The sequence below is a fragment of the Aspergillus ochraceoroseus genome, assembly GCF_002846915.1.
Source record: "Aspergillus ochraceoroseus IBT 24754 chromosome Unknown P175scaffold_2, whole genome shotgun sequence".
Classification (NCBI taxonomy): Eukaryota; Fungi; Ascomycota; class Eurotiomycetes; order Eurotiales; family Aspergillaceae; genus Aspergillus; species Aspergillus ochraceoroseus.
The window spans coordinates 66,853-92,266 of record NW_024468477.1 but is presented as its reverse complement, the minus strand read 5'-3'; the positions used below and the strand labels follow the sequence as shown (position 1 = coordinate 92,266).

The 25,414-nt window shown below is 44.4% G+C and overlaps 14 protein-coding genes across 14 annotated transcripts; 8 read left to right on the top strand and 6 right to left on the bottom strand.

The window, feature by feature from the left end:
• Positions 1-154: 154 nt before the first annotated feature.
• P175DRAFT_0498792 (phosphotransferase family protein) lies at positions 155-2,251 on the bottom strand. The gene is made up of 4 exons (XM_040896587.1): positions 1,983-2,251; positions 1,240-1,920; positions 964-1,191; positions 155-916 (listed from the first exon to the last, which is right to left on the bottom strand). The coding sequence occupies exons 1-4, from the start codon at positions 2,062-2,064 to the stop codon at positions 210-212; spliced, it is 1,698 nt and encodes a 565-aa protein (XP_040753644.1). The 5' UTR covers positions 2,065-2,251; the 3' UTR covers positions 155-209.
• Positions 2,252-2,420: 169 nt separating this feature from the next.
• On the top strand, positions 2,421-3,181 carry P175DRAFT_0529287 (uncharacterized protein; the record flags this gene model as incomplete). Its single annotated transcript, XM_040899676.1, has 2 exons — positions 2,421-2,783; positions 2,876-3,181. The coding sequence occupies 2 exons, from the start codon at positions 2,421-2,423 to the stop codon at positions 3,179-3,181; spliced, it is 669 nt and encodes a 222-aa protein (XP_040753643.1).
• A 95-nt stretch (positions 3,182-3,276) lies between these two features.
• On the top strand, positions 3,277-3,729 carry P175DRAFT_0490729 (uncharacterized protein; the record flags this gene model as incomplete). The annotated part of the gene is made up of 2 exons (XM_040895806.1): positions 3,277-3,521; positions 3,591-3,729. The coding sequence occupies 2 exons, from the start codon at positions 3,277-3,279 to the stop codon at positions 3,727-3,729; spliced, it is 384 nt and encodes a 127-aa protein (XP_040753642.1).
• Positions 3,730-3,960: 231 nt separating this feature from the next.
• P175DRAFT_0490728 (uncharacterized protein) lies at positions 3,961-4,772 on the top strand (the record flags this gene model as incomplete). The annotated part of the gene is made up of 3 exons (XM_040895805.1): positions 3,961-4,340; positions 4,382-4,489; positions 4,544-4,772. The coding sequence occupies 3 exons, from the start codon at positions 3,961-3,963 to the stop codon at positions 4,770-4,772; spliced, it is 717 nt and encodes a 238-aa protein (XP_040753641.1).
• A 737-nt stretch (positions 4,773-5,509) lies between these two features.
• On the bottom strand, positions 5,510-7,261 carry P175DRAFT_0433917 (aminoglycoside phosphotransferase family protein; the record flags this gene model as incomplete). Its single annotated transcript, XM_040893626.1, has 4 exons — positions 5,510-6,459; positions 6,518-6,995; positions 7,068-7,146; positions 7,209-7,261. The coding sequence occupies 4 exons, from the start codon at positions 7,259-7,261 to the stop codon at positions 5,510-5,512; spliced, it is 1,560 nt and encodes a 519-aa protein (XP_040753640.1).
• A 646-nt stretch (positions 7,262-7,907) lies between these two features.
• P175DRAFT_0432860 (uncharacterized protein) lies at positions 7,908-8,883 on the top strand (the record flags this gene model as incomplete). Its single annotated transcript, XM_040893563.1, has 4 exons — positions 7,908-8,241; positions 8,289-8,326; positions 8,453-8,576; positions 8,633-8,883. 4 exons carry the CDS (start codon positions 7,908-7,910, stop codon positions 8,881-8,883), a joined length of 747 nt encoding a protein of 248 aa, XP_040753639.1.
• A 20-nt stretch (positions 8,884-8,903) lies between these two features.
• On the bottom strand, positions 8,904-9,116 carry P175DRAFT_0410892 (uncharacterized protein; the record flags this gene model as incomplete). Its single annotated transcript, XM_040893052.1, has 1 exon — positions 8,904-9,116. A coding segment is annotated over one exon (213 nt), but the record flags the coding sequence as incomplete, so codon positions are not given.
• A 543-nt stretch (positions 9,117-9,659) lies between these two features.
• P175DRAFT_0472969 (uncharacterized protein) lies at positions 9,660-10,702 on the bottom strand. The gene is made up of 2 exons (XM_040895149.1): positions 10,507-10,702; positions 9,660-10,458 (listed from the first exon to the last, which is right to left on the bottom strand). The coding sequence occupies exon 2, from the start codon at positions 10,440-10,442 to the stop codon at positions 10,089-10,091; it is 354 nt and encodes a 117-aa protein (XP_040753637.1). The 5' UTR covers positions 10,443-10,458; positions 10,507-10,702; the 3' UTR covers positions 9,660-10,088.
• Positions 10,703-11,253: 551 nt separating this feature from the next.
• P175DRAFT_0126294 (uncharacterized protein) lies at positions 11,254-12,404 on the top strand. Its single transcript, XM_040892390.1, has 2 exons — positions 11,254-11,972; positions 12,021-12,404. Exons 1-2 carry the CDS (start codon positions 11,519-11,521, stop codon positions 12,293-12,295), a joined length of 729 nt encoding a protein of 242 aa, XP_040753636.1. The 5' UTR covers positions 11,254-11,518; the 3' UTR covers positions 12,296-12,404.
• Positions 12,405-12,593: 189 nt separating this feature from the next.
• P175DRAFT_0432224 (uncharacterized protein) lies at positions 12,594-13,876 on the top strand (the record flags this gene model as incomplete). Its single annotated transcript, XM_040893528.1, has 2 exons — positions 12,594-12,905; positions 13,499-13,876. The coding sequence occupies 2 exons, from the start codon at positions 12,594-12,596 to the stop codon at positions 13,874-13,876; spliced, it is 690 nt and encodes a 229-aa protein (XP_040753635.1).
• Positions 13,877-14,056: 180 nt separating this feature from the next.
• Positions 14,057-14,543, top strand: P175DRAFT_0431555 (uncharacterized protein; the record flags this gene model as incomplete). The annotated part of the gene is made up of 2 exons (XM_040893493.1): positions 14,057-14,266; positions 14,319-14,543. The coding sequence occupies 2 exons, from the start codon at positions 14,057-14,059 to the stop codon at positions 14,541-14,543; spliced, it is 435 nt and encodes a 144-aa protein (XP_040753634.1).
• Positions 14,544-18,062: 3,519 nt separating this feature from the next.
• P175DRAFT_0126077 (uncharacterized protein) lies at positions 18,063-18,914 on the bottom strand. Its single transcript, XM_040892389.1, has 2 exons — positions 18,671-18,914; positions 18,063-18,620 (listed from the first exon to the last, which is right to left on the bottom strand). Exons 1-2 carry the CDS (start codon positions 18,671-18,673, stop codon positions 18,117-18,119), a joined length of 507 nt encoding a protein of 168 aa, XP_040753633.1. The 5' UTR covers positions 18,674-18,914; the 3' UTR covers positions 18,063-18,116.
• Positions 18,915-19,417: 503 nt separating this feature from the next.
• P175DRAFT_0521430 (BCS1 and AAA domain-containing protein) lies at positions 19,418-20,977 on the top strand (the record flags this gene model as incomplete). The annotated part of the gene is made up of 1 exon (XM_040899202.1): positions 19,418-20,977. One exon carries the CDS (start codon positions 19,418-19,420, stop codon positions 20,975-20,977), a length of 1,560 nt encoding a protein of 519 aa, XP_040753632.1.
• A 314-nt stretch (positions 20,978-21,291) lies between these two features.
• Positions 21,292-24,381, bottom strand: P175DRAFT_0529274 (DUF3723 domain-containing protein; the record flags this gene model as incomplete). Its single annotated transcript, XM_040899675.1, has 7 exons — positions 21,292-21,686; positions 21,804-22,965; positions 23,041-23,237; positions 23,295-23,339; positions 23,416-23,764; positions 23,845-23,928; positions 24,226-24,381. The coding sequence occupies 7 exons, from the start codon at positions 24,379-24,381 to the stop codon at positions 21,292-21,294; spliced, it is 2,388 nt and encodes a 795-aa protein (XP_040753631.1).
• Between the last annotated feature and the right edge of the window lie 1,033 nt (positions 24,382-25,414).

Sequence of the window (25,414 nt, the reverse complement as noted above, 5' to 3'; positions counted from 1 at the left end):
CGTAAGGAGCGTACGTCCATGACCCATTTGTCTCTCAGCCTGTACAGCACTCATTTGCAATGAATGGAACTACAAAATCCCTGGGCTGCAGGAGAATTTGCAAGCAATGCTTACAGCAGCATCTAGGGATTGTTAGGGTGAGAATAAGAAAGAAAAAAGAAAGAAAAGGAAACAAGTTTTATTGTAAGTTAATAATGGCTCCTGATAAATCAAACAATTTCCTCACGGTCTCTGAACAACCACCCTCTTTCCAATAGGCGAATATCGTCATGGTCTCCTTCCGCGTTGGCAATGAGAGATGCTTTCAATTCAGCAAGTTTTCGAATAGAATCATTATATTGCTCATTGTTGATCCAGCCATCCTCGCTCGCACCACCAATTTCGTCACGCCAAAGGTTTACGACTTTATTTAAGTCAAACCACAGCTGCTCCTCCTCGTTAAACCCAGTGACCTCAGATTCGGTAAATTGTACCGGACATGATACTCCTTTCGTATCAGGTAGATAAGGCCAGTAATCAATCATGCGAAGTAAAGCGCCCTTCAGAGTCATTAAATTCCCACTCCATTGCCTCCCTGCCCTATCCACAAGATGCTGGCGTGGGAGCAGTATCGGATCACGAAGAGCTTCAAGATGTGGTTTGTTGAAATGGCCGTTAAAAATACAATAGTAATAAGAGAGGAGGCGCCGTTTGTAAAGTTCATCGGCTTCAGCTTTTTCCTTTCCTGTCAGAGTCTCGTACTCCAAGGGAAGCGAGGGTTCTTTAAGATTGGAGGACTCTTCGGAGACTGGACTTTCAAAGGCGCGGGGGTAACTTGCAACCAGTAGACGAGGTTCAATCGTTGTATGCTGCCAATCAACGATGCATGATATGGCGCCGGAGTCGGGCGAAATAAAGATGTTGTTTGGGTTTAAATCTCAAAATTGTCAATGTCATGTTCGTGAATTAATAGAATAAACATACCTGGATGACGAAGAGTTGGTTGATTAAGTGCGCTAGTTGTTCCTTTTGGAAGTAGGTATGGAGCTAATGCGAGATATTTGTCAAGCAGATATAGGTAATCCTCTGGAGATTTCTTCCCAGGAAACACACCATTGTGTGGAAAGTCCAGTTCCATTGCTTTCCCATACCGCCGAGTCCATTTAACTTCTTTTTCCGCAATAGAAACAAGGTACTCCTTAGGATCGATCCCTATAATAGTCAGATTAACTCGACAAATATTAGTCGGAGGGAACCAACATGGTCCACAATACAGGTCGAGGCCGGCCCGTTTCCCATACCAAAACATATAATCTGCGGTTGGGCCAATACAAAGTGTTTCGTGTTCAGCGTCATTATCAATATTAGGCATATATAATGACGCTTGAAGCTCAGGGGGAACATCTTTCTTGAAGTAAATACTCCCAGTAGCCCCGAAAGGAATGTTGAAAAATATCTTCTCAATCTCAATGAAAGTGGATGCGAGTTTATGTAGTTCGCGTTTACTCATGCTCGACCACTTAGTCTCTAGGCCGACACCTGGAGCCTTTTCCATAACGATATACTCCACTCCGGCAGGATTGTTCTCTGAAGAGGAATAACCATACATCCTTGGCACAGGGATGCCTTTAGAATGAAGGTAATACAGTGTGGCGGCTTCACTGGCGGTCGCGTAGTGTTTGGGCACAGTTAACGGGTATGGAATTTTGACAATAGTCTGAAAACCATCTTCCATTGTTAGAAGGAAAACTCGATTGAATCCTCCTTCGGCAAGCTTTGCGATGCAGGTAGCTTGACCATGACTAGTTCCAATATGCCTTTCTGCTTCTCGGAGGAGGGCGGTGGGGTCGAATTTGGTATAGCGCTCACGTAGTCGAATATCCTCATTGTACAGAAACCTACCAGATGTATAACAGAACAGCTCGCGATTCGTTGAGGTACCTGAATAAGAGGTCTCATGTCAATACCTGAAAGCTCTGATGATCAAATGGTAATGAACTAACTTATGGAGCGGGTCTGTTTGTGTGTATATAAAGTGCGCAAAGTGGACGACTGAAGGTACCGATTGATAAACCGCGTAATCATTTCCGAAACAAAGTCGAAGCTATGAGTTCGCACGCTAGACCGAGGACACTGATCATGATACGCCGGGAAGGAGGGCTTTCTTAAATATTTCGCTGCTACAAATGTGGTGATTAGCAGAGAGTTTGTTCCTTGGAGTCTTGTTTTGGATAGTTAATGGAGCCCATCATGGCGCGAGAAATGGTTTCTGAATGTACGGAGTTCTCCAACTGGAAATAGTTAACTAACTAGTTAATGAAAAAAGGCCATTACTAAGCAATACAAATCAGCCAGCTTTCTTCTTTCTCCTATTTCCTCCTACTCCCTCCTACTCCCTCCTACTCCCTCCTACTTCCTTCTACTTCCTCCTACTCCCTCCTATGGCACCGAAAAAGAAAAGGCCAAGAGTGTCGGATATCAAATTTGTCGACTTTCTTGAGAAAGAAAGAAAGACATTCAATGAGCATAAACTTCCATTATTGACCTACCAGGACAATCGGCTACATTCATGCCTACGGCTTCTTGATGAGGACCCGCTATCCACTACTATGTCTGACACGCAGCGCTGGGGAAGGTCGCGGGCACGACGAATTCTGCTCGAAGTTCTCCGACGACATGGAGATTCTACTTTTTTGCTTTTCGCAATTTCCGCTAGTGTTAGTACGATACAGAAAATGTCCGACGACACCGTTTTGGAAGTGCACCAGTGGTTTAATAACATAACGGATTATCCGATTGGATTGGTTATGCAAGCAAAAGAAATTTGCGACGAGCCTTTTAGAAGGAAATATTTACCAGGTATGATAACAAAGCCTCTTAAGTAATTTACACATAGAATGTGCCTTTGGGTGCCGTCGACGCCAAAAAGGGCATTCAGAGCGGCCGTTTCTGGCGTTGTCGGCCCCGGAAACTTCGCCAAAATGGGCAATCCGTGGGTGCTGCTTTTAGCCCGGACAGAGCGGCACCCGGACATGTACCTGTAATACCATTATTTTACCCTCAGCCTGCCCAGTTCACCCCCACCCAGCTAGCTATGATCCCTCTCCTGCTGAGCCGTCCCCATCAGACGCGACCGGCTGAGGACGATAGAACCCTCAGCGGCGTCACAGTGACGAGGAGGGAAAGGAGCTCCGCTCTTTAAACACCCATAGACCTTCCTTTTCATCCTGTCATAGTGTAGCAAGAGGCCAGGGGAGGAAGATAAATAGCCCTGTGCACGCCTGCTATTTTGTCACCATGATTCTATCCTCTTCACTCCTCGCGCTCAGCGCCCGTCTTCCACAGGCACTCTTCACACCATGGGATTCTCTGGCCTTCCCCGAAGAAAATATGCGCAACAAGAGAAGCACGGAGGACGTAAATCCTACCTCTACTACGCTGAGCGTCGGAAGCTGCACCTCGAAAGCGGGCCAACACTGCCCGAGTATGCATCTATCTAACACAAACATCTCAGCAGCCTCGGTCAGGGGGAAATGGAGTCGGTATGTCTTAAGTCCAGGGAATGCCTATTCCTAATCCCAAGCCACACTACTGACCGTCCTTATTGCCAGGTTCTGCTCCCAAGCTTGCCAGGACCCAGATACCCTTCTTAAGAATCTTACAGCTCCAGATGTTAAATCCTGGTTTGACTGGATTAAGGAAAACTTCTCGGGCTCTATCAAAGCCCACAGTGCACTTGCAAACTATTAGAGAACTCTAAAAAGACTCTATTTCATTAAGAACCACCAGGAAATGGAGCCGAACATGCAGACAGACTACCATAATGTGAGTGTTCCCGTACATACGGAACTGGCTTGAGGGTTGACTAATGCGGCTGTATAATATATGAACGTTGTGAGTAGGCGGATGGGCTTGCACAGACACCCACTGCCCAAGCCCACAGCAGCATCAGATAACCTTCTACATTTTCTTATCACTCACATGGCCCATTACGACTCGGTGTTTGCCGATGAGAAGCAACAATTATATGTCTTAGCTGGTCTCAATTTATCGAGCATTTCCGCCTGCCGAGCAGTATCATTATTTGACACAAGACATACTATTAATCTTCAACCTGATGGACGCCCCCTCGAAACCTCCGGACCCAAGAATCCCAGTAATCGTACGAAATGCGAAAGCTCGTTTAATAAGTCGGAGGACGAGGCGCCCTCTGGGGGTTCCAGCCATACAACGGGTAAAGACACTGAGATGAGCGAGCTAGAAGAAACCAATCTGGATGACATTTTCAGCCACCACTCCGATCTGGAAACTGCGAGCGACGTCGACTGCGATTCAGACACATCTAGCGTTACGGATGACGGGTATCTCGAGGCGACAAAGAGACCAACACTATCCTTTGGAGACATGTTGAATTCTATGTTGTCCGCAATCCAACTCCCGGTGAACGCCATATCCTCGCCGCTATCATAACACTGCTTCACACGAAAGGGGAGGACCGAAAGCCGAGAATGTAACTACTAGACCTAAAGCAGATCATGTTAATCATCTACTTACACGAATATAGCAAGAGGTTTGTGATCGAACATGAGGAAAACCTGATATTCGACCTATTAGGTCAGCTGATGGCGTTGGCTATCAACGATGATATATTCGTCGCGACAATGAAGGACATGGCGGATATCTACACTGTGCCCATCCCTGCCCACCGGAGAGGTATTCAGATGAAAATAAAGAAAGACAAACTAGACATCCTAATATTTCGGGAGCCCGAGCATACCGCAGAAGGCTATTGAACATCTGATAATCAACCACTCAGGTCGCGGACATGGAGTCGCATCCTTAAACAACTTGGAATTCGGGCTGGTCAGGCGTATAATCTGACGCAGAAAGTGCTTCGCCAGGGTGGAATCAACGCGATCAACAGTATGTTTCCAGCAACATGAATGTTAACCCCTATAGCTAAACGCTCCACAAATAGACCAAGCCCCATCGTCTGTTCGTGATCAAGTTGCGGATCATGAATCTAATGCTGTGAAATATTACCTTAATAAGGTGGTGGACTTTGACACCGCAGCAGCATTTCACAAGCGGCCATCAAACAAAATTGTGCAGCGGGAACTTCGCTCGGCAACACTTTTGGCGGACCATACCGCTCCAATCGGCCTCACGGATGCACAGTCTCGGAAAATATCCCGGGATCCGGAAGTACGGCGCTTGAGAAGGATTTCCCGGGGGCTCACAGCGAGAATCCGTGCGATGGGCCTCACTATCAAGGATGCGGCAGGGACGGAGGCTGGTAAACAGAAAAGGCGAGCAGACGCGGAGCTGAACATACAATATTTTGTGCCCTCTATTACGCTACACAGTAAGAAGTTCCTTCACATGATCGGCGTTATTTTCATTTCTCCCGTTCAGCTGCCCAACCCCTTCACCCTACAACACTTCATGCAAGATAACCTGGTCTGCTCGGAAGTTGAGTGGCGATGAATCTATTGATAGTTGGTTTAATGAGCTACATATCCTGGACTCTCTAGCTATCCTCATCATGATCATCGAAGGGAAAATGAGATTGCAACGCAGTCCACTCTAGTTCGGTGTTGCAGTGCTCCGCTAAGCCTGCCTTAATCTGCCGTACGACGTCCTTCGATCGTCCTAATTGCTCATCATCAGGAACCCAGCCAAGAGCATCAATACCTATCAGATCTCTCATTTCCGATAGCTCTTCCATTATTTCTTGTTCTCGATCATGGTCTTTTAAGATGCGTTGGATCTCATATTCTGAAAACTGCACTGGACACGTAACGGCACTTGCAGGTTCCATATCATCAACATGCATAGGCCAATTTGTAAAGGCCTGAAATATAGCATATTCAAGGGACAATGAATCACCTTCCCACGGCGCACTGGAACGTTTAAATAATTTCGCACGCAGCATTAAATTCTCCTCCCTCAATGCATCGAAGTGATCTGGCATTTGATTCATAGTCAGCGCAGCATAATAGAAATGGACGAGGCGTTTCCGTATAGTCTCTTGAACTGTCGCCTGCTCAAATTTGTTCAGTTGATTGAAATTGTCTGGCATATTAACCTCTGGTTTCGCAAGTCGCTCCGACAAAGGATCACCCCAGTTTTGAAAGTAATCTGGTATACCGGCGCATAAACAAAGCGGCAAAATAACAGCATGTTGCCAGTCGATAATTCCCGATATATCATTGGAGGAGTTAATTAGAATGTTATTCGGTGAAAAATCTGGGTGCCGAAGGGTAGGGCGAGAGAAGCGATGGTCTGAAGGGACTTCCAGATGAGGTATCAACCTTAAAAAGTCCAGGAGAAGTTGTATGTGAGTTGCCGGCTGTGCTTCCTTGAACTCGTATAGCTGACGCAAATATCGTTCAACATGAAGGTGAGATCTGCCAAACTGTTTACAGAATTCAAGTTCACGTTTTGCAGGAGCCTCAAAGGCTGAGCGAAAATCAATCCCTAAATCTATTGTCAATATGACTGGACCATTCATGGAGAGCAAAAGTGATTAACAAACATGGGCCACGATTAATTTCCAAGCGTGCTCTTTCTTTGTACCACCATTCATGCTGTGCTGTTGGGCCAACCACAATTTCGCTAGGGCCGCACTGGTCATCTTGCACAGCTAGGGATATTGCATGTTGTAATTGTGTTAAGTCTTTGCGATAATATAAACTCCCGCTAGCCGGAAAGTGGATACTCATGAACTGCTTTTCCAAGTTGACTATTTGCTTCATAATCTTTACCCTGGCTTTGTTATTCAATATAAACCATTGAGTGCTCAATGGCACGCCTTCAAGTTTTTCCATCAGAATGTATTCTGTACCGACAGGATTCGCACGGTTGGGGGCATAACTGAGAACCTTGGGGACAGGAATGCCATTGGAGTGAAGGAGGTCAAGTGTCGCGGCTTCACTAGCCACAGCATAATGTTCTGGAACGGTGATTCTATATGGTATCCTAGCAATCACTGCATAACCATCTTTGAAAGTAGCCTGAAGAATCCGATTGAATCCCCCTTCTGCGATCTTAGAGAATGAAGCTACATCACCGGCATTTCGACTGACAGCATTGCATATAGCATTCAAGAGCGCATCGATATCGAATGGTACATATCGTTCACTTCGACGAAGTTTTTCGTTAAATCTAAGGCACCATAGATTTCAGTAAAACGCAAGCGCTAGACTAACTAAGCAGCAGGTGCTTACAAGAACCGACCCGACGTGTATTCAAACAGATTGCGACTGCTGCTAGAGCTCATGTTTCTCCTTAGTAACCTGGGTGGTAACCTAGGAATTCGGTATGAGGATTTGGAGAAAAGATTCATAGTCCGCGAAGGAAAATTAATTGACAATGTGTGTGCTGTAGAGACACTTATACCTGTCAATGAATGGATAGAGGCGATGATAATGATAATTAATAGTAAACCAAGGGAAAGGTCGCGGTCGTCTTAGAAGATTGCGCTCGTGTCTTGGCTAATTAGTCATTATTCAGACAACATCTATGATTGGCTGAGATTTGACGTCGCCACGTCAACATGCTCTGTAAATGTAACGATGAAAACTGTTCTCACTAATACCACTGTTTTTAACCAAACAGCCACGTGTCTGCTGTTCAATTGTAAAACTCCAAAGGCGGGGTAAATATAATCAGCTCTCAATCAAGCCTGTTTGGCATTAAAAAACAGAGTTTGTGCTCGCTATTTTCTTTCGTACTCCAGCTTCCTAATTTTATTATTCACATACATCTGCTTCGAAACCAATTCACACCACGCGCACGCCATGATTGAAAACATCTTTGATAGACTTGAAGAATTTCACAAAAGTCTTCTGCAACTCGAAGATTTCGAAGAAGGAATCGGCACTGCACTGCAAAACAGACTTAACATGCTTGCAGACGAGGTACCCATGCTAATCAGGCTTGCTTCTGTTTCCAAGCTTGTTAAGCATGAACGGGATTTACCAGTCCGGCGAATCACTTACAATGTCAAAAAGCTTTCGGGAGATTGTACGCCAAGGTGGAACGAGTTTTTGAAACTAAACTGCGACACGCAATTATTTTTAATGCTCTCTTTCAATGGCCTTTCTTCTCTTCCAGACAAAGAGTTTAATTGGCTTGTGGAAAATACTCAAGAATATCTAGGAAGACGAGCTTTTCGTTCGAACTGGATCCTGCGTGACCCCATTCGAAGAACCGTAGTAAAACTGCCATTAAATGCGAGCACACAGCCGTTCCTTCGAAGTTCGTCCCATTAATAACTGTTTTAGCGAGAGCTAATGTCTAGATAGAATACCACAACGCAGAAATTGATTTATGCGAACCAGGAGTCTTACCTGAGACAGAGCAACGTGATATGATGCCAAATATATGTAGTTCCGAAGCAAGCAGTAAGTTAGTTTGTGAATCACTTGTTGTACTGGGACTGACAGACGCAGATTACATATATCCTCAGAATAATGATACGACACCTAAAAGCTATGGACAGAAACGCATTCGGCAATATACGGGAGATGAGGGAGATGTACGAGATAATCGGATGGTAGCAAAGTTGACAGAGCCGTCTAACGGAAAGAGGGGTAAGAAGAATGATATGGTCAAAATGCAAAGTCAATGCTAACAATAAAATGAATAGAAATGAAATACATGTTCACAAATGCTCCAGTCGACAGTATCTTAGTCCTGCCAGAACAATTTAAACGGGCCATTCAGAACAGCAGTCTCTGGAAATGGGAAAGAAGCCAACAATTAAGCACGACAGGATGCTTGGCTGTGATGTTCCCAAAAGACGATTCACAGGATGTTTCCTTCACATTCTGGTGTGGCCATGATGATGGGTATTTCCTGAATGATCTCTTCAAGGTCCAATGCGCGCTCTCCTCCTAAACTTTGAAAAAGACCACAGCGCCTCGAACATAGCATGTATATTTTGGTGGTATTTCGAAGTCTTCGAATTCTGTCAAATTTTCTTTAAAGACGAGCTGGTCACTTGTTTCTTTGTTGATAATCGAAAGATATGCGCCTTTGAAGTAAATTATCTTCCTTTTATCGTCGGGTGGAAAACGATGGCTGGGGATTTGCTCTTCATATCCAGAAAGAGCCCTCTCCCCTCTCTGAGATGCAAGAAAAAAACAATTAGCTTGTCTCTGACGTCAACATGATAGGAAGGGTTCCAACCTCCATGGCCAGTAGTAAATATCTGCCTTGTAAATTGGCTGGTATTCGCTAATCAAGCGCCAAAGATGAGAATTAAGCAGGCTAAAACGGATCATATGCTCACCGTTTTGCCAACTATAAGCCTTCCGAAGACTTGGGTCGAAGAAGGGTGAATGCAAATCGCGGAAGATTTCTTGACGTTGGTACAGAAACTGTGGAAAAGATGTTTGACACGCGAAATATCGGGGTGTACTTATATTCGGTTCAGTGCGCTTGAGAGCGGAATGCCAATATTTATCTTATAAGGAGTTTTCAACATCATAAACCATAGCACCGTCGTTGGCAATTAATGATTCCGAGGCCGGAAATGGAGGGGCATTGGAAAATTGGTTGGGCACGTATGTATGTATTTGAGTCATGTGATCTTTCCGGACAGGGTGGGGAATAATTAAAGAACTAGAATGTCCTCCCTTAACAATCCTGATTATTAACACCTACCCGTCGAAGTCTCTGGTACTTGTAGATTTGAATAATAATACATTTATCAAATGCCTAGTTGTTCCGCCTACGATTTTTCTCCTCGAACCGGGGAGAGCTGAAAGAGCAGTGGAAAGGTCCGCAGACTGGACATTATTATCTCCGATCTCGCATTCGCGGATTTGGACAATGCAGGGTCCAACCCCAGGAACTATGCTCAGAAGTCATGGACTAGATTATAGTGCCTTTCGTCAACCCCTTTGCGGAGTGATTAATACTAACACCTAAACGTTGCCTAAAACTCACTATCTAGGACTTATCTCCATATCAGAAACACGACAATTCTCGATGTCTCACATTCATGCAGCCATTTCAGTAAAATAACAGCAACAAACACTGAACATAGACTTGGTAACTAGGTGGTTTCCGGAATTGAGTAACAGAAATACGAAATGAAATCAGTCGATTTCTTTATCAACCGCATCAAGAGCCGCCTGAACATCCTCCTTAGTCCCGCCATCAGGCACCTTGATGGTAGCAACGTTGCCATGGGTCCCTTCTTTATGTTTCTGTCTCCACTGTTTCCAAGAAGTTGGTATCTTGTTTCCAGAATTCACCTGCACTTGGAATCGATGGAACTTCTTTTCGTCTTCTTCGATAGTACCGGCGTAGTCAAATCGCACTCCCAACTTTTCCAATTCAGGCGTCGTTTTGGGAAAGGCGGTTTTATGGACGGGAACAGTTGGTCTTATAAGCTTTTTATAACCATCTTGCAAGAGGATGTCTTTGACTTTCTTCCATTTGTTTGGCATGGCGAAGGGACGGCACCTTAGTCAATTAGCTTGAAGCACCATACATGAAGGTTGAGAATAGTACCGTTTATTGAAATGCTTTGCTATATCCTGGGAAGTTTGGAAAGATGTTTGTTTAGAGAAACAAAAATAAATAATGACCACTAGGATTCTTGACCATTATATACACGGCCATTTACTTTGATTACAGTTATGTCTCTTCCCTTTAAAAACCAGAAGTGCGTCTTTTCGACCTTTCTCAGGAAGTTAACGAGGTTCAGTACTCAGCAGAAGTCAGATGTTGATCAGCATAAATCGGCCGACACGTGGGCGTTGGATCCCAAACCGCCACCAATTAAGTGGGACGGGTTTATCGTGATGTGTGTGCCTACGTGTAATGGGATGTAATTTTCCCCCTCGGAATCAACCACTAGCTATGCAAGTCTACGCGATTCGTGATTAGCGTATCGTAAGATGACCCAAGATGACCCCCAAAAGCCCGAATCAGACAGATCCTCCATAGATATGTCCTAACGAAGTGGTGGTTCCTACTCAGGTTGCTAAAAGGTGAATGGTGATCGGTGTAAAACAAGGAAAAACGCAATATAATAAACAAGCTTTGTCAGTAATCCTAAATCGCGTAAAGACATGTTCCAGATAACCAGTAAATGCTTTTGTTAGTTGTTCATTTCAAGAAAAGCCGACGGTTAGGCTAACAACGGAAGCGGGGCTAATCAGGAGCAACTCAATGAACAGCAACACGTGGATGTTCAGTAACAAAAAACCTTGCCAACATGTAAAAGCAATGAACGCAACCTAATAAGCCTTTTGGCCCAAATATGCATAGTCTTACGTTGACTCCGAACGATCCGCACGTGGATGCTGAGAATAATATACCTTGGCCTAGGAGTCTTCTCGCCTACTGCTATCTTAGCATCAATTAATCTGGGATCTAGGATCGAAATATAAGACCGAGATGATTGAATACTCACTGCACGTTCTTTGGCCACAAATATCTCGGTCTTGTAACGCTTTTGTTTTGATATCTTTGATTCTTCTCTATTCCCTTCCCAGATTACCTCTTCCTATAGCACAAAATGATTTGTTTTGGTATAGCTGGGCATGCAATAATCCCACGGTGGCTTAGAAACCTCTACACCAGCGCATGGGATTCAGACGATTTGACGGACTGGGACTATGGCCCAGGTTATGACCACAGACGCTTATACTCTCCATGGAATGGGAATGCACTAGCTTCGCATGACCCGCGAAGTGCGCGAAATGATACCAGGATATACCTGGATAAAGAGCCTTCACCCTGTGGAGAATATCGACCAAACTCACCCGATTGTACTGATAATGAGATGCCACAAATCCCAACCCCAGCAAATTCTCCGCAGACTCCTGATTCCGCGTATCTCGCATGTGCTCCGGCTAGGCCTCAAACGCCAGCGCTACCGGAGATACGTAAGGATCAACCGTTACCAAGGGCGTATTTCGGCAGGTTGAGACCTAAGAGAATGGGGGATACCAGATACCACTCCACAAGAAGTAAGTACTTTTTGGCCATGTTGAAAACCTATTAACATGAATTCAAAGGTACGTCTCGCGAGCAGGGACCCTGGAATTTACCAGTTATTGATGAGGCGATGCTGGTCCTGGACACGTCCCAGTCATGCAAATATGAAGGCGTACTTTTTGGCAGCTCTATAGAGTCATCCCTCATACTTCGTATTGAAGGTAGGGGCAGATTTTGTTGCCCCTTATCCTACTTTAACCGGCAGGATACGGCTCTGTTACGGTGGAAATTGGGATTGCTGTTGCCACAGGATGAATGGGCCGATATTCGTAAATATGGATTTGTTTGGCATTAAGAATCACCAGCTGATCGTACTCTTGGATTTTATGTATGTACTAGCACCCCAGTCAGGCTTCGTCTAGTCGTTTCGTGTCCTGTAATAAGAGCTGCTTGTCCAAAATAAAAAGCAAATGCAGATTTTGCTCGCTTCTCAAAAAAAAAAAACGTAGTTTCCCACTAGTTGCATCGGAGCCTAGACCAACGATGGAAAAATGAACTGTTCATTGCATTAGTATAGGAGTACTTTAAACCCCTTAATACCCACAAGAGTAAGGGCACAAGTCGTCTCTACTTTTACAACTTAGCTCTGCAGAATGGCCAGCCTGCAAATGCAAAACCGGACCCTTTTGAGGATTATTGAAAATTCTAAGATTAGATTTCTATGCCCCCAGTGTCTCAAAGGCTTTCCCCGTTCAGACGCCCTATACGAACATTTTCGACGAACCAGCGACAAAATACATGATGGTCTTGACATGGGGAGAACCAACTTCGGCCGGTTTTTTTCCTGCTACCAAGTAGCTCTTAGGGCCTCTATCCTCCCAGCGCAACTCCCGTTTGGCGCCAAATGCTTCGAGTACCGGTTCATTGTCGAACATTATGGAGAAGGCGACGAGAATCGCCAGAGTGTATGTCAAACAAACAACACCAATACTGGTGCCAGTGAGTAGATCGGTTGCTTCTACGGAATCCTTAAATTAATTCCGTTGTACCCTACAGCATATTCTTGGACGGATACTACTGTCCCATCTTCGGACACGAACTACATTCCGAATGATTTTGGGAGTAATCCCATGGGATGGAGCGGCAACGAGTGCCAGGACTGATATAGGTGATGCTTAAAACACGTGGACTTCCAGATTCCAACATGGCAGTTCCTGGCCGTATTATTGGGTATCGAGGGAATAACGGGTGGGAAAAGCGGAGAAGACTGGTCAATATTCGGAGGCAGATTTTCTGGAGTACAACCTGATTATAGTTCTAAATAAGCTAAAGATCCGTTCATTCCCCCCTTGATAAGGACGAGGGCCGTTACAAAGGACGGGGAGAGGGGAAAGAAAAGTTATGACTACTTGTCCAGCTGGCGAGCACCGCCTTCTATCCTTAGCATACATCACACCACGTATTGTCGAAAGTGGAGACCGAGGCCACCTAACGGGCGGTTCAAAATCTCAACCATCAGTGCGGGGTATTCTTCCATTTGACAGTATCCGCAAAAGAGACCACAAAAAACGTGAGCATGGCGGATTTGGAAAGGAAAAATGTCACACTTCGAAGGATCATACAACAGACATCAATTAGATACCTCTGCCCGATATGCCTCAAAGGCTTTCCTCGCCCAGATACCTTATATGATCACTTTCGGAAAAAGAAAGATGACACCCATGAGGGCCTCGGCATGAGAAGAACCGATTTCAAGAGGTTCATTTCATCCTATCAAGCGGCACTTGGGGCTTCTATTCCTGCAGCAGAGTTGCCATTGGATAATAAATGTTTTGAACTGGAGTATGTATTAGAACACCGTGGTCAAGACTCTGAGAAACCCCATGACACGATCGCGCCCGGCATAGACGCTTCGGCTTCACCCGCGTGTGAGTAATACTTTACTGGATTTAGCTTGCGCTCAGTATCCTGGATCTAATTGCACTCACCAGCCAGCTACTTATACGGTCATGGTTCTGCTCTCCGTCGACCTAATTCATATGTCGCTCTGCCGCATTGCGACCGCGAGCCGCGTGGTCATAAATATGAGCCCACCACCGAGAAAGTGCTTCCCAGTATGGAACCGGCTTTTTTCAGGTGGGCCCGACCACTCGGTGAGGTGGAAGTTAAGATACGTGCTCTTTTACCACAACTGGAAAATTGGTTAAATGGAACGTTTCTGTCAACCATGCCAGGCGAGAGCCATTCAGACAACCCTGGCATTCTCCTACCAACTGTGGATATTGATATCCCCCTCGCACCAATCCGGGACATACTATATGAAGGCGTATGAGTATAACAGTATGGCCACGCTAGATCTCTACTAACAGAGACAGTAGTTCGGGATATACACCCTTCTGCGCACATACAAAGAAACGTTCACCCCATTAAATTTTTGCTCGGCCCTTTACACGGTGCTTTATGTTAATGAGCCCGCCTTAATTGGCCATAGGAAAGTTACTCTGGGCCAGTCAGTATGGGTCAGTCATCAGTCAGCCTTATCCGCAGGTCTCATAGTCTTGGTCTGTAAAGCACCCGACACAGTTGACGACCCGACAGTTTAAGGAGGCCGACCGACCGTTATGTCTCAGCCAGTCGGAATTTTGTATATACGTATTCTTGATATCTTTGTTTGTGGTTTGGACATGATGATGTACTTGGGACCAGAAGGCACGCAAATACACGAGCTTCGTCAATAAGTTAAAGATGGAAATAACATTAGGGTGAACGTTCCAAAACCTCCGTGCCATGGATGAACGAATCTATTCCCATATGATGACCCACCTTTCCGTGACCTCCACTTTAAGGGACTTCAGTAGATTGAGAAAGTCTGACTACAAATGCTTCGGGGACAGGTTGTACTCGGAGCGCGTATTATACTGGCCCAAAGGGCCTCGGTCACCGCTTGCTATTTGTCAAGTAGACCCGAAAGGATCTAGAAGTGAAGTGGAAGTAAGCCGTTCGCATACGAGTTCCAAGGCAGAAGTGGCGGTTTCAGCAAAGTATGGCGCTCGATCGATTGCATGTAGCCTAAGCACTGGAATGACCAATACATAAAAGACGGCTGAGGATGGTGCGTGGATGATTAGCTCGATCTGGAAATTCTTCCTGCCAAGAATCGCGCTTTGATCGCTTCTCCAAATATATGTACGAATGCAGTGTCGAGGTTTTCTTGAGGTTGCGGCTCGCCAGGTCGCCAGGTCGCCAGGTGGCTACCAAATTTGACGAGTTGGGACCAGGTAGGACTGGTAATAACCAAATTCCATTACTATATATAATAATACTAGTAGTAAGTTAGTAATATATTCTATAAAGCTGCGGGATTTAAAATTACCTATCTAGTAGTACTAGTTATAACTAGTCATGCCTAATTTAAGTAGTAAAATACTACCTAGCAAGATAAGATTTAGTATAGTATACTTTTTATAATATAATATAGTATATTATTTCTAGTTAAGACTAGTTAAGACTAGTACTTACTTAAGTAAAATATATATCTAGATTAGATTATTATAATTAGTTTTAAAAAAGAACTAATCTTATTAATAATTACTAGTAATTACTAGAATTTCTAATTTTATTAGTAATTACTAGTAATAACTAGAATTTCTAATTTTATTAGTAGTTACTAGTAATAACTAGAATTTCTAATTTTATTAATAGTTACTAGTAATAACTAGAATTTCTAATTTTATTAGTAGTTACTAGTAATTACTATAAGAGCATGTGATTCAGGTAATATATCTAAATTATTAGACTAAAAGATTACTATAATTAGATCTAATATCTAATCTACCTAAATCTTATCTTATATACCCTAGCAATTATTGCCTTAGTACTAGTATACCTAGTACATACTATAATAATTACTAGAATCTTTAATTACTATTATCTAGATAATAAGATATAGATTACTAGAAAAGATTAATATATATTTATTTTTATTAATTATAATTAGAAGTTCTAGTAATTACTAGTAATTACTAATAAAATTAGAAATTCTAGTTATTACTAGTAATATCTAGTAATTATTAAAATCTCTAATTATTATTATCTAGATAAAAAATATAGATTATTAGAAAAGATTAATATATATTTATTTTTATTAATTATAACTAGAGGTTCTAGCCCTACTAGTAATTACTAGTAAAATTAGAAGTTCTAGTTATTACTAGTAGGGCTAGAAGTTCTAGTACTACTAGATATTACTAGTAATAACTAGAACTTCTAATTTTATTAGTAATTACTAGTAGGACTAGTAATACTAGTAATAACTAGATATATATTCTACTATAATATACTATAAAAAATATATTATACTAAATCTTATCTTACTAGGTAATATTTTACTACTTAAATTAGGTATGACTAGTTATAACTAGTACTACTAGATAGATAATTTTGAATCCTATAGCTTTATAAAATATATTACTAACTTACTACTAGTATTATTATATATAGTAATAAAATTTGGTTATTACTAGTCCTAACTAGTCAAATTTAGTAGCTACCTGGTAACCTGGCAACCTGGCAAGCTGTACATTCAGTTTTCTTTCAGGGCAAGCAAGGAGAACCTGTGTGGACAGACCCACTCCTGCCGTATTACGCTGTATTGAAAAGATACGTATTCTCGAGGTCGGCTGGAGGATGACTCGGGGTTTGCTTCATGCAACTAGTAATCGTCCATCACCAGGTAATGTCTCATATCAACCTACGCGGGCTCATGCGGGATAATAATGGCTGCAGAAGGGAACAGAATCCCAGCATGTTGTATATTGGCTACCCAGTCACAGCTGAGAAATAAGGTACATCGAGTCTCAATGTGTTGGCTTGGTACAGAGCTAACTCCGTGAGCTTCTACGCGATAATAAGAACTAAAATTTCCCCTCAAACACCATGGCAGTCCACAGCTCTCCAAGTTAGTGACATTTTCCCTAGACATCTCTTCCCGAGGTTTCTTGTTTGTATTTCGATACAACAGATCTTTCATCGGGACTTATGCATCCTTAGCTATATCATTAGATTCCGTCCGAGAAAGTGAAAGACCCCTCATTCTGCGGTAGACTCGGTATGTATTAACAATTAAATCAGGGCGAACGGATAATTTGAACGGCTCTTTCGCTGTTGGTACCTACAAGGCCCCACTAATTCCATTCAGCTGCTACTATTATAATGGGCGACAGCCTCCTCAACCTTACAATCGGCTCCGTTGTTGCCTGGTTCGCATTGGTGTTAATTGCTGTGGCTTGCTACTCCTTGAGGCCAGTGTACCAGCGCATCCTCCAAAACCGGCTGGATTGAAATCATTAACTGACACTTCGCTTCCGGGTTCATTTTCGATTCGCCTACTACGTTAGGGATGTCCATCTCTTGAGCTTGTCTCGACTACGTACTGCAAGGCACATGGGATTGTTGCTCTAGGCAATCTCAAAGGTCTTTTAGTATCAACTTGTCCTGAACGAACTCAGATGGATCAAAGGTAGGTCCAATGAAGCTTTTGATAAAGTTACTCTTAGAAGTACTGACAAATGTCCTGAAGCCGAAGATTTGAAAGGTTGTCTTGTGGATCTCATGCTGCCAATACGAAAAAGCTGCCCTTGTGTTCAATGGGTGTAAGTGCAACAAAATCGACAATCACTACCTCCATTCTAACCATCTGTAGGTCAGGATTGTCGCACGATTATAAACGGGAGGGTTTCATCGAGGATGTCTTTGCAGAAGGAGTTTCATTGGGCAATTTAGGACACTTAGTCGAGGCCCAGTCGGGGGTTCATATCTGTCTTAACTATTTGTTCTGCTCATAATCCTCGTAATGTTTGTTGCACCTCACATTCGAGTGGAGAAAGCCAGTAATGTGTAGTGGTTTCCTTTAAGTAGAATTTACAACTGCAGGGAGATTTGTATTTGTTGGCCTCAAAATTCTTCCAGTTGCTAGAAAATACCCGTCCATTTCATGCATCATCATCATCACGGAGAATTGCAGCTACCCTATCATGAAGTGCAACATGACTTCGGACCTCGCCGATTAGAGAATATAAACCGACTCAGAAGGTAACAAAGAATTGAAATGAATTTCGGGAACTGACTTCCACAAAATAGTACAGGATGCTGACCGGCGTCCTACGCAATTCCACCCCCTATTCCAACATCAGATTGTATACATCCCCAACAAGATATTCGACGTAACCAAGAGTATCTAACAGTTTCGCTCTGAAGCTGTGGTATGATATCTTCTCTCCCGTCTGCAAAGTGTATAGTCCAAACAATGCCTCGCACACAGCTTCAACCTTGTCGTGGGGGTGTGCGAAAAAGTTTAGAAGCTTTTCTGAAGGGAATTGGGACGTTGAATCAAAGTACCAAGTCAGAAGGGCCAGTTTTAGAATGATGTCGTCGTGAAGCATATCGGAGATATATCTGGTATGCTCATTAAGGAGCGAGTTCTCATTGAGCAGAAGCACTTTTGCCGAGGAATACCCTCCTAGCCGGAGACCCTGGCAGATATCCAATAGTTCCTTGCTCTCGTGGTCAAGTCTCTGTCGGAATGATGTCAACACGAAGACCTCAGAGCCGAAGCACCATGCCTGCAGAGATTTCAAAGCCAACTCAGCCAGGTGAAGGAGGATCTGGCGAGGTAAAGCGCTCTTCATGTGCGTTAGCAGAAACCCTCAAGGTACTTGAACTGGTCGCTAACCATTTTCTTGACCCGAAATAAGATGTGTGAAACAGGGTCTGATCGGAACAAGTCTCAGAGGATGGTAATCAAGCCAAGTTCGAAGTAGCTGAGAGAACTGATATATAGGGAAGAGATTCTCCGATAGTTTATTCTCCCCACCACTCCAACCCACTCTCTCTTCTACGGCAAGGAGTGCCTCGTAGCGACACCATCCCATGGATGGTACTTGGACGCAGAAGCGGTGCTATCCGCGGTTTTTGTGAAGCTCCACATTCGACGTATTTCGGTGTATTGAAAGTCGTGTGATGACGAATCACGGGCCTTGGTGTTTCTGGTCCCGACCCCGATAGCCTCGCAAATAGGCTGTCCTCCGCCACCCCCGCCTGATTCCGGCTGGCCGTGTGACAGACCCATTGTGATGAGAAATCCCACTGGCTGATAGGGACATTAGCCTGCTGTTATGCTACTGTATCTAAGACTGGATCTGTCCGATAGCTCCAAGCCATGCGCCAGCCCAGCAATAAGATGGCCCGGCGTTCAGCCGGTCTAGAGCTTCACGATATTTCCCGTTCATTGTTTGCTAAAAAATTTATCGCAAATGCTCGACTAGTGGAAGTCCAGCCAAGTCCACATCAACTCGTAGCCTCGCCCTGCTCGTTTGAGTTATATAAGAGATTCCTTCTTCTTACCTCATCACCGAGACTTACCTTTCTGATAATCTCATCGCTCGACATAGTTTTCTCTATAATAAAGTGGGTTTCCAGTATGGTTCCAGCTGACGTATTGCTCGAAACTCTCGTTCCGGGCTACGGGCTTTTAGCTCGTTCACTTCCGTCTTATTTTTACGTTGATATTACCTCCTATCTTCTTGTCATTGCAGGAAACCTCGCGTTCTGGGCGTATGCCATGCCATTGTTTTGGGACCGATTCCAATCCCTCCTTCTACTGTTCTCGACGTCGGTTGAAATTGGCTATCACGACGATCTGTATGATGATGCCATGCGATGGATTTCTAAGCAAAGCACCTTGAACCATACGTTGCGATTCGTTGCTGGCACAAGAATCAACTTTGCTACCCTTTGGGATGACACGGAGGAGGATGAGAGAGATCTTTCCGAAGCGGATCAATTGCGATTCGAAAATGATCCAAGGCCGTTTTGGATAAAGAGGGCGGAACTCAATAATCTTCGAACAATTCGTTACACCCCCGCGCCAACTCAAACCCATTATTTTACCTACCGTGGATGTTTGATGGCTCTGCGTCGTCAACCGTATAAAGATGCCGGAAGTCCTTGGGTTGCAAGCATGGAAAAGCTATATTTTTATGCAGCCCCGTGGAGAAGGGATGTGTTAAAGGACCTTCTGTATAGCATCCAGAAGGATTCTAGCGAGCATGACAAACGTTGTGTTGTGAAACGCGGTCTTAAACTGAGATCCGATTTCCAATGGACACGGATGGCATCCAAGAAACCACGGCCCCTGTCGACAGTTATCATGGATTCGGAACTGAAAAGGAGTATTGTCCAAGATATACAAAACTACCTACATCCTCGCACCCGTTCCTGGTACCAGTCCCGAGGTCTTCCGTATCGGCGAGGTTACCTATTTTACGGCCCGCCAGGTACAGGGAAGTCGAGTCTGTGTTTCGCAATTGCCAGTCTGGTGCAGCTTGAAATTTTTATGGTCAGTCTCAGCGCAAGCGATCTTGACGAAAATGGCCTGGCTCTTCTATTCCAGTCCCTTCCGAATCGATGCATCGTTCTGTTTGAAGATGTGGACCAGGCCGGCATCCGGAAACGCGACACCGATATTCCTCTGTCACGGAACCGGTGCGAAACAGACGAAATCACCGACTGCGACGGCTTGGAATGCCACAGTTCCGAGCGGCGATCAAGCGGTATAACTCTTTCCGCATTGCTCAATGTCATTGACGGTGTATCAGCGCAGGAAGGCAGAATCCTAATCATGACAACTAACCACATCGAGAAACTTGACGGCGCTCTCCTTCGTCCTGGACGAGTAGATATGCGAGTTCCCTTCCACCATGTCGACTCGTCAGCTATTCAGCAGCTTTTTCTCTCCTTCTTTCTAAAGCCCACTGATACACTGGTTATGGAAGGCACGGAGTTAATTAATTCGATCGATTCACGGCCTCCCGCGGCCCGCCCCGATTGGGATATTGAGGAAATCATGAAATTGGCACTCGCATTCGGAGACAAAGTTCCTCAGGGCCGTTATACTGCAGCTGAGGTTCAAAACTATCTGTTGTTACACAGGAATGATCCTGAGTCCGCAGTTCGTGATGTGGCAGGATGGGTGGGTTAATCGTGGAACTGAACCATATCAAACCAGGCGCGTCTTGAAATGGGGTCAGGAGACATTGGAAAACGGCATGAAGGTCCAGCAGGATATATATCTATTCCAGATTATATTGACCTCGAATTAGTAGAGCATAGTACAAATTACAGTTTCTAGCTTCTGCAAGACCTGGTGTTCCTCGTTGAGTAAGGTCTGCTTCTGCGGAATCCGTGCCATCCGGGTAACACGAGAATAGGGATGGGGTCAGAGACTTGCGTCAGTATTGGTATTTTAACTCGACGAACACTTTCACATGCATTGCAGGTCTCCTCTAGGATATTTCATGAAGTAACTGTCACATCTTTAGAACATGCTTGTTGCAACTGCCATTCGAGGGACTCGGGAATCAAGGAAATCTCTGCCAGTTCAATATCCAAGTGCTGCTGAGCTATTCCATGTCGTGGTTCTTCGAAATCAGGAACTGGAGTAGAGGAGACTGACTGGACATCGGATGCAAGCTCGAAATCCCCACGATAACCCAAGACCGTACTGCGCTCAGTGGAATTGGGATCGACTGCACTGGAGTCAATTCTCTCTGGCGTGGATATTGTTGAATCAGAAAATGCCGGACTTGCACTGCTACAGTCCGCTACACCATAGTCACTATTAACACTTGAGAGATCATGCCTTTTGAAATCCGCACTGTCCACTTTTTGTTGCTCATACCAGCGCCTTCCTAGTTTCCGAAGTCGACGATGGCACCTACTCTGTCTCTGTCACCATCCTTTTCAGTCCTCATTTGCTTGGTTCTTACCTATTTCTAGTGCTCTACATTCTCTTGCATGGTGCGCACTGTTGTCTGCCTGGATTGATTGCTGCAACCGATGGTCTTGCACAATCTGTTCCCCGGTTCTCCCTGAAACATGCGTATCATCAGCGGTATCCTCATCTGGCACAAAATGCCCAGCTTCATCAGCCAAGTCTGTGGCAGTAGAAGGTTTGTAACTGTTAGGGTCATAATCGAGTAGTGGAAATGACGTAAGGTCCCCGAAAAAGGAAAAGTAGACACAGCGACGAACGAAGAAGCCTGTTACTATCTCGGTCATGGGAACCTTGTCCGCATGCAGATGATCGATAAATAGATAAAGGCTATCGTAATTATGCATCTGCATTCGCGACAGGCCACATCGCATGCGTAGATCTGTAGCGAAATTTGCGAGATTCTCAGGAGACGTTCTGGCTTGGTCCGGAATAGCATTTTGAAAGCATTCGATGATCTTGTCGACTAACAGTTCAAACATGTGGGGGTCGTAGCGGAAAATACCAGGTTTACGATCCTGGAGTAATGCCGTACGTGCAATTGCCCGGTCTGGGGATCGATTAACCAGTTCTTCAATCTCAGTCGACCGAAAACCAAGCCGGTAGGCGAGTCTAGCCATCTTACAGACCGTATGCTCATCAGCCTTTGCACGATTGGAATTTGCGAACAGCTTGGCGTCAGTCTTAGGATCAGGCGGCATTAGCGGGTAGTGTCTCATGGCATAGAGCCAGACCTGGCGATATCCGAGTTCGAACTGCTCCATGGGGCTCACACGTGCTGTCCGGAAGGAGGAGTCTGACGTTTGAATAAGGCACTCTCCTTCTGGCGGAGCGACGAACATGTGATTCATTGTGGTGTGGATTGAGCCTTTGACGTGGCCGAGGAGGCGTTTGATGCAGTGCGCGTAACTTACTAGGTATTTGAAATCCTCGAAGAAGGTATAGAGGGAAGGGATGAGGCCATCGAACCGCTGCATTCGTGCCCAGATGCCAATTCGCTCAGCTTCACTAAATGCAGCAAAAACCTGACCCCTTAAGACTAGCTCTTTCGCTATTTTGGCATCACTACATGACCCAGGTGCCAATGATTGTAATTGGTCTACCGTGTCGTGATCGATCTTCTTGCTTGCTATTGGATTCCCGTCCACAAGAGACAGCCAGAAATGTCGTATATGTCTGAGGTAGTTGACGATCTCCTATGAGAAAGTGAGAGGAAATTTTCAGCCTTGCCGATTATTAATAGGAAGATGGCAGGAACCTTGGCCACGTACATTATCGCAGTTGACGGAAACCAGGCTCTGGAGTGCACTGATCCGCATTCCATGACGCCATAGGCCAGGGATAGTCAATAGTGCATCCAGAGCACACCGCAGTGGGCGGTTTTTGGAGTTTTTAATCCGTTCGAACCTTGCCTGATTACTTCGCGAAAGCTTTGCCAGCCACCTCTTTCGAAATGGACGATTCACCTCTCCTTCAAATCAACGGATATTGCGATATATCTCGCCATCTGTGTGCGTTGTCTTACTTCCATATTCGTCGATCAGGGAAGCCTTCAATTCATCGCTAATATCTATGATAAGTGCAGGAGCGTCAGTCTATGTGCGTTACCAAAGGGCACCCGTATAAAGCATGGAATACAACTGTACCGTCTAGGTAAAGGTCCACTGTCCACCAACTGTCACGAGGGGCCAAGACTTCAGATGCCGCCTGGATGCGATGACGCCCATGAAGACCTCGTAACCCTCCTGGATTAAAACAAAGTAGAGGTTTGAGGTCTGCATTACTCATAGGAACTTCTTGCAGAACTCCGGCTTGCCCAAGAGCCACTTCAAGATCATGTTTGGCGACAGTAGCGGGGATATGATTCTCAGCATCAAGACGTCTACACTGACCTGCCTGGAAGACCTGCTTGAGCTGCTCCACAACCTTTCTGTCTAAATCTCGATAACTGGGTGGATCGAATTTAATTTGTTCAACCTTCACCCTGAACGTGCCCTGATACGCTCGTTGCCACTCAGTGGTTAGCCGCGCCTCCACCTGGGTAAACCAATCTTGCTGCATGAAGTGAAACGCACAAAAGTTTTGCAAAGATAGTCATTGGGAGCAAAGGGGGCGGGGTATGTCCTTTTTAAGCTCAAGAGCAGGTCGCTGAGAGCCGGCTGAGCACCTCAGCGGTCAGTTTTCCCAGGGCTTGCCCAGTGCCCCACATCATGGCTACGACGCTAATAACTTGCCTCAGTGGAAGCTGCCTCAGCAGTGTGCTTGGTCAACGGCGTCTTTACCCGAGGTTCTGTTTGTTTCTTTTTCTCGATTATTCGTGTTAGGCAGGCACATAGTGCAACTGAAGTTACATTTGGCAAGCCCAGCCATGTGGCTGAGTCATACATATATCACCAGGTCAAGAACCAATCAGCTTTTAGGCCGGAGCGATAATGGAGACATTAGTACCACCACACCTTAGCCCGAAGTCTAGAACCCCGAGTGTCAGGCTTCTGGCGCTTTGCAATGTTCACAGGCTGATACTGCCGCCAGTTAACGCATGTTAGGAAACTGCTAGCTTGGTTGTAAATCGCCGTTATTCCGAAACTGCCAAGCCACTTTGTGCCTTTCATATGGCCCAATCTTTTCGGGAGACATAAGCATGCAGCTATGAAAAAGCTTAGGATACGGAATTTTCTTAGAGTCTGTTGGGTTGATAAGAGCCTTCGTTATGACATAGGATAAATCTATTGAATTCGCAGCAACATATGCCACCGTGCCTTGGTACAAAAATAAGCTACGTTGATGTAGAATTGAAAGGGTTTGTTATGTACGATACTGCCTCTCCAAAGCATTCGCAAATCATTGCAGATAGGGGTAGGGGGTTAGCTATAGTTATATAATAAAGCACATCAGTTCACATCAAGTAGTTCCCAGATAGTCAAAAGCCAACTATTCTGTTGACCTAATGGTATAGTATATCCGGGAATGGGACCCATTACCAGGTTTTCGTCCGTGCGCGCCATACAAAACAGTATGGGGAGCAACAGGTACCTATCCTGATATTCCTAAAAATACCCACTACAAATATAAAGTCTATAAGTAGACTAATTCTAGTCTAAAAGACTTTAAATTTTAAATCTAGATAGATATAGTAATTATATAAAAGTATTAAAAATTTAAAAACTTTTTATAAAGAATTAAAAAAATTATTAAGATTTAAAGTTAAATTGTCAGGGTGCAGAGTCGGATTCAGATATTCATTGACTAGGAGCTAACCAGACAGAACAGCAGAACAGTAGGTATCAGGTAATAGACAGGACGTAGCTCGAAGAGCTACAACAGGATCAGGAACAACGTGGCTTAAATACAGGGATAAGGGCGGACAGTCAAGGCAGAATCTAACTAGATAGGTACTATCCATGCCTTTCTGCCTACCTAAACTGCTACCTGCTTTAGGTGCGCCACACATTCTTCGTGATTTTTAATATTTTAACTTATTTTTATTATTATTATAACATAACATATCTAAATTTCTAGATTTTAATAAATCTTGCTTGCTTAAAGCTATTACTATAGTTAAAAAGTAAAAAAAACTAAATATTATAAAGATTATATAAGAATTTAATATACTTGACTCTATATTCTAAACATACTTTAAAAAAC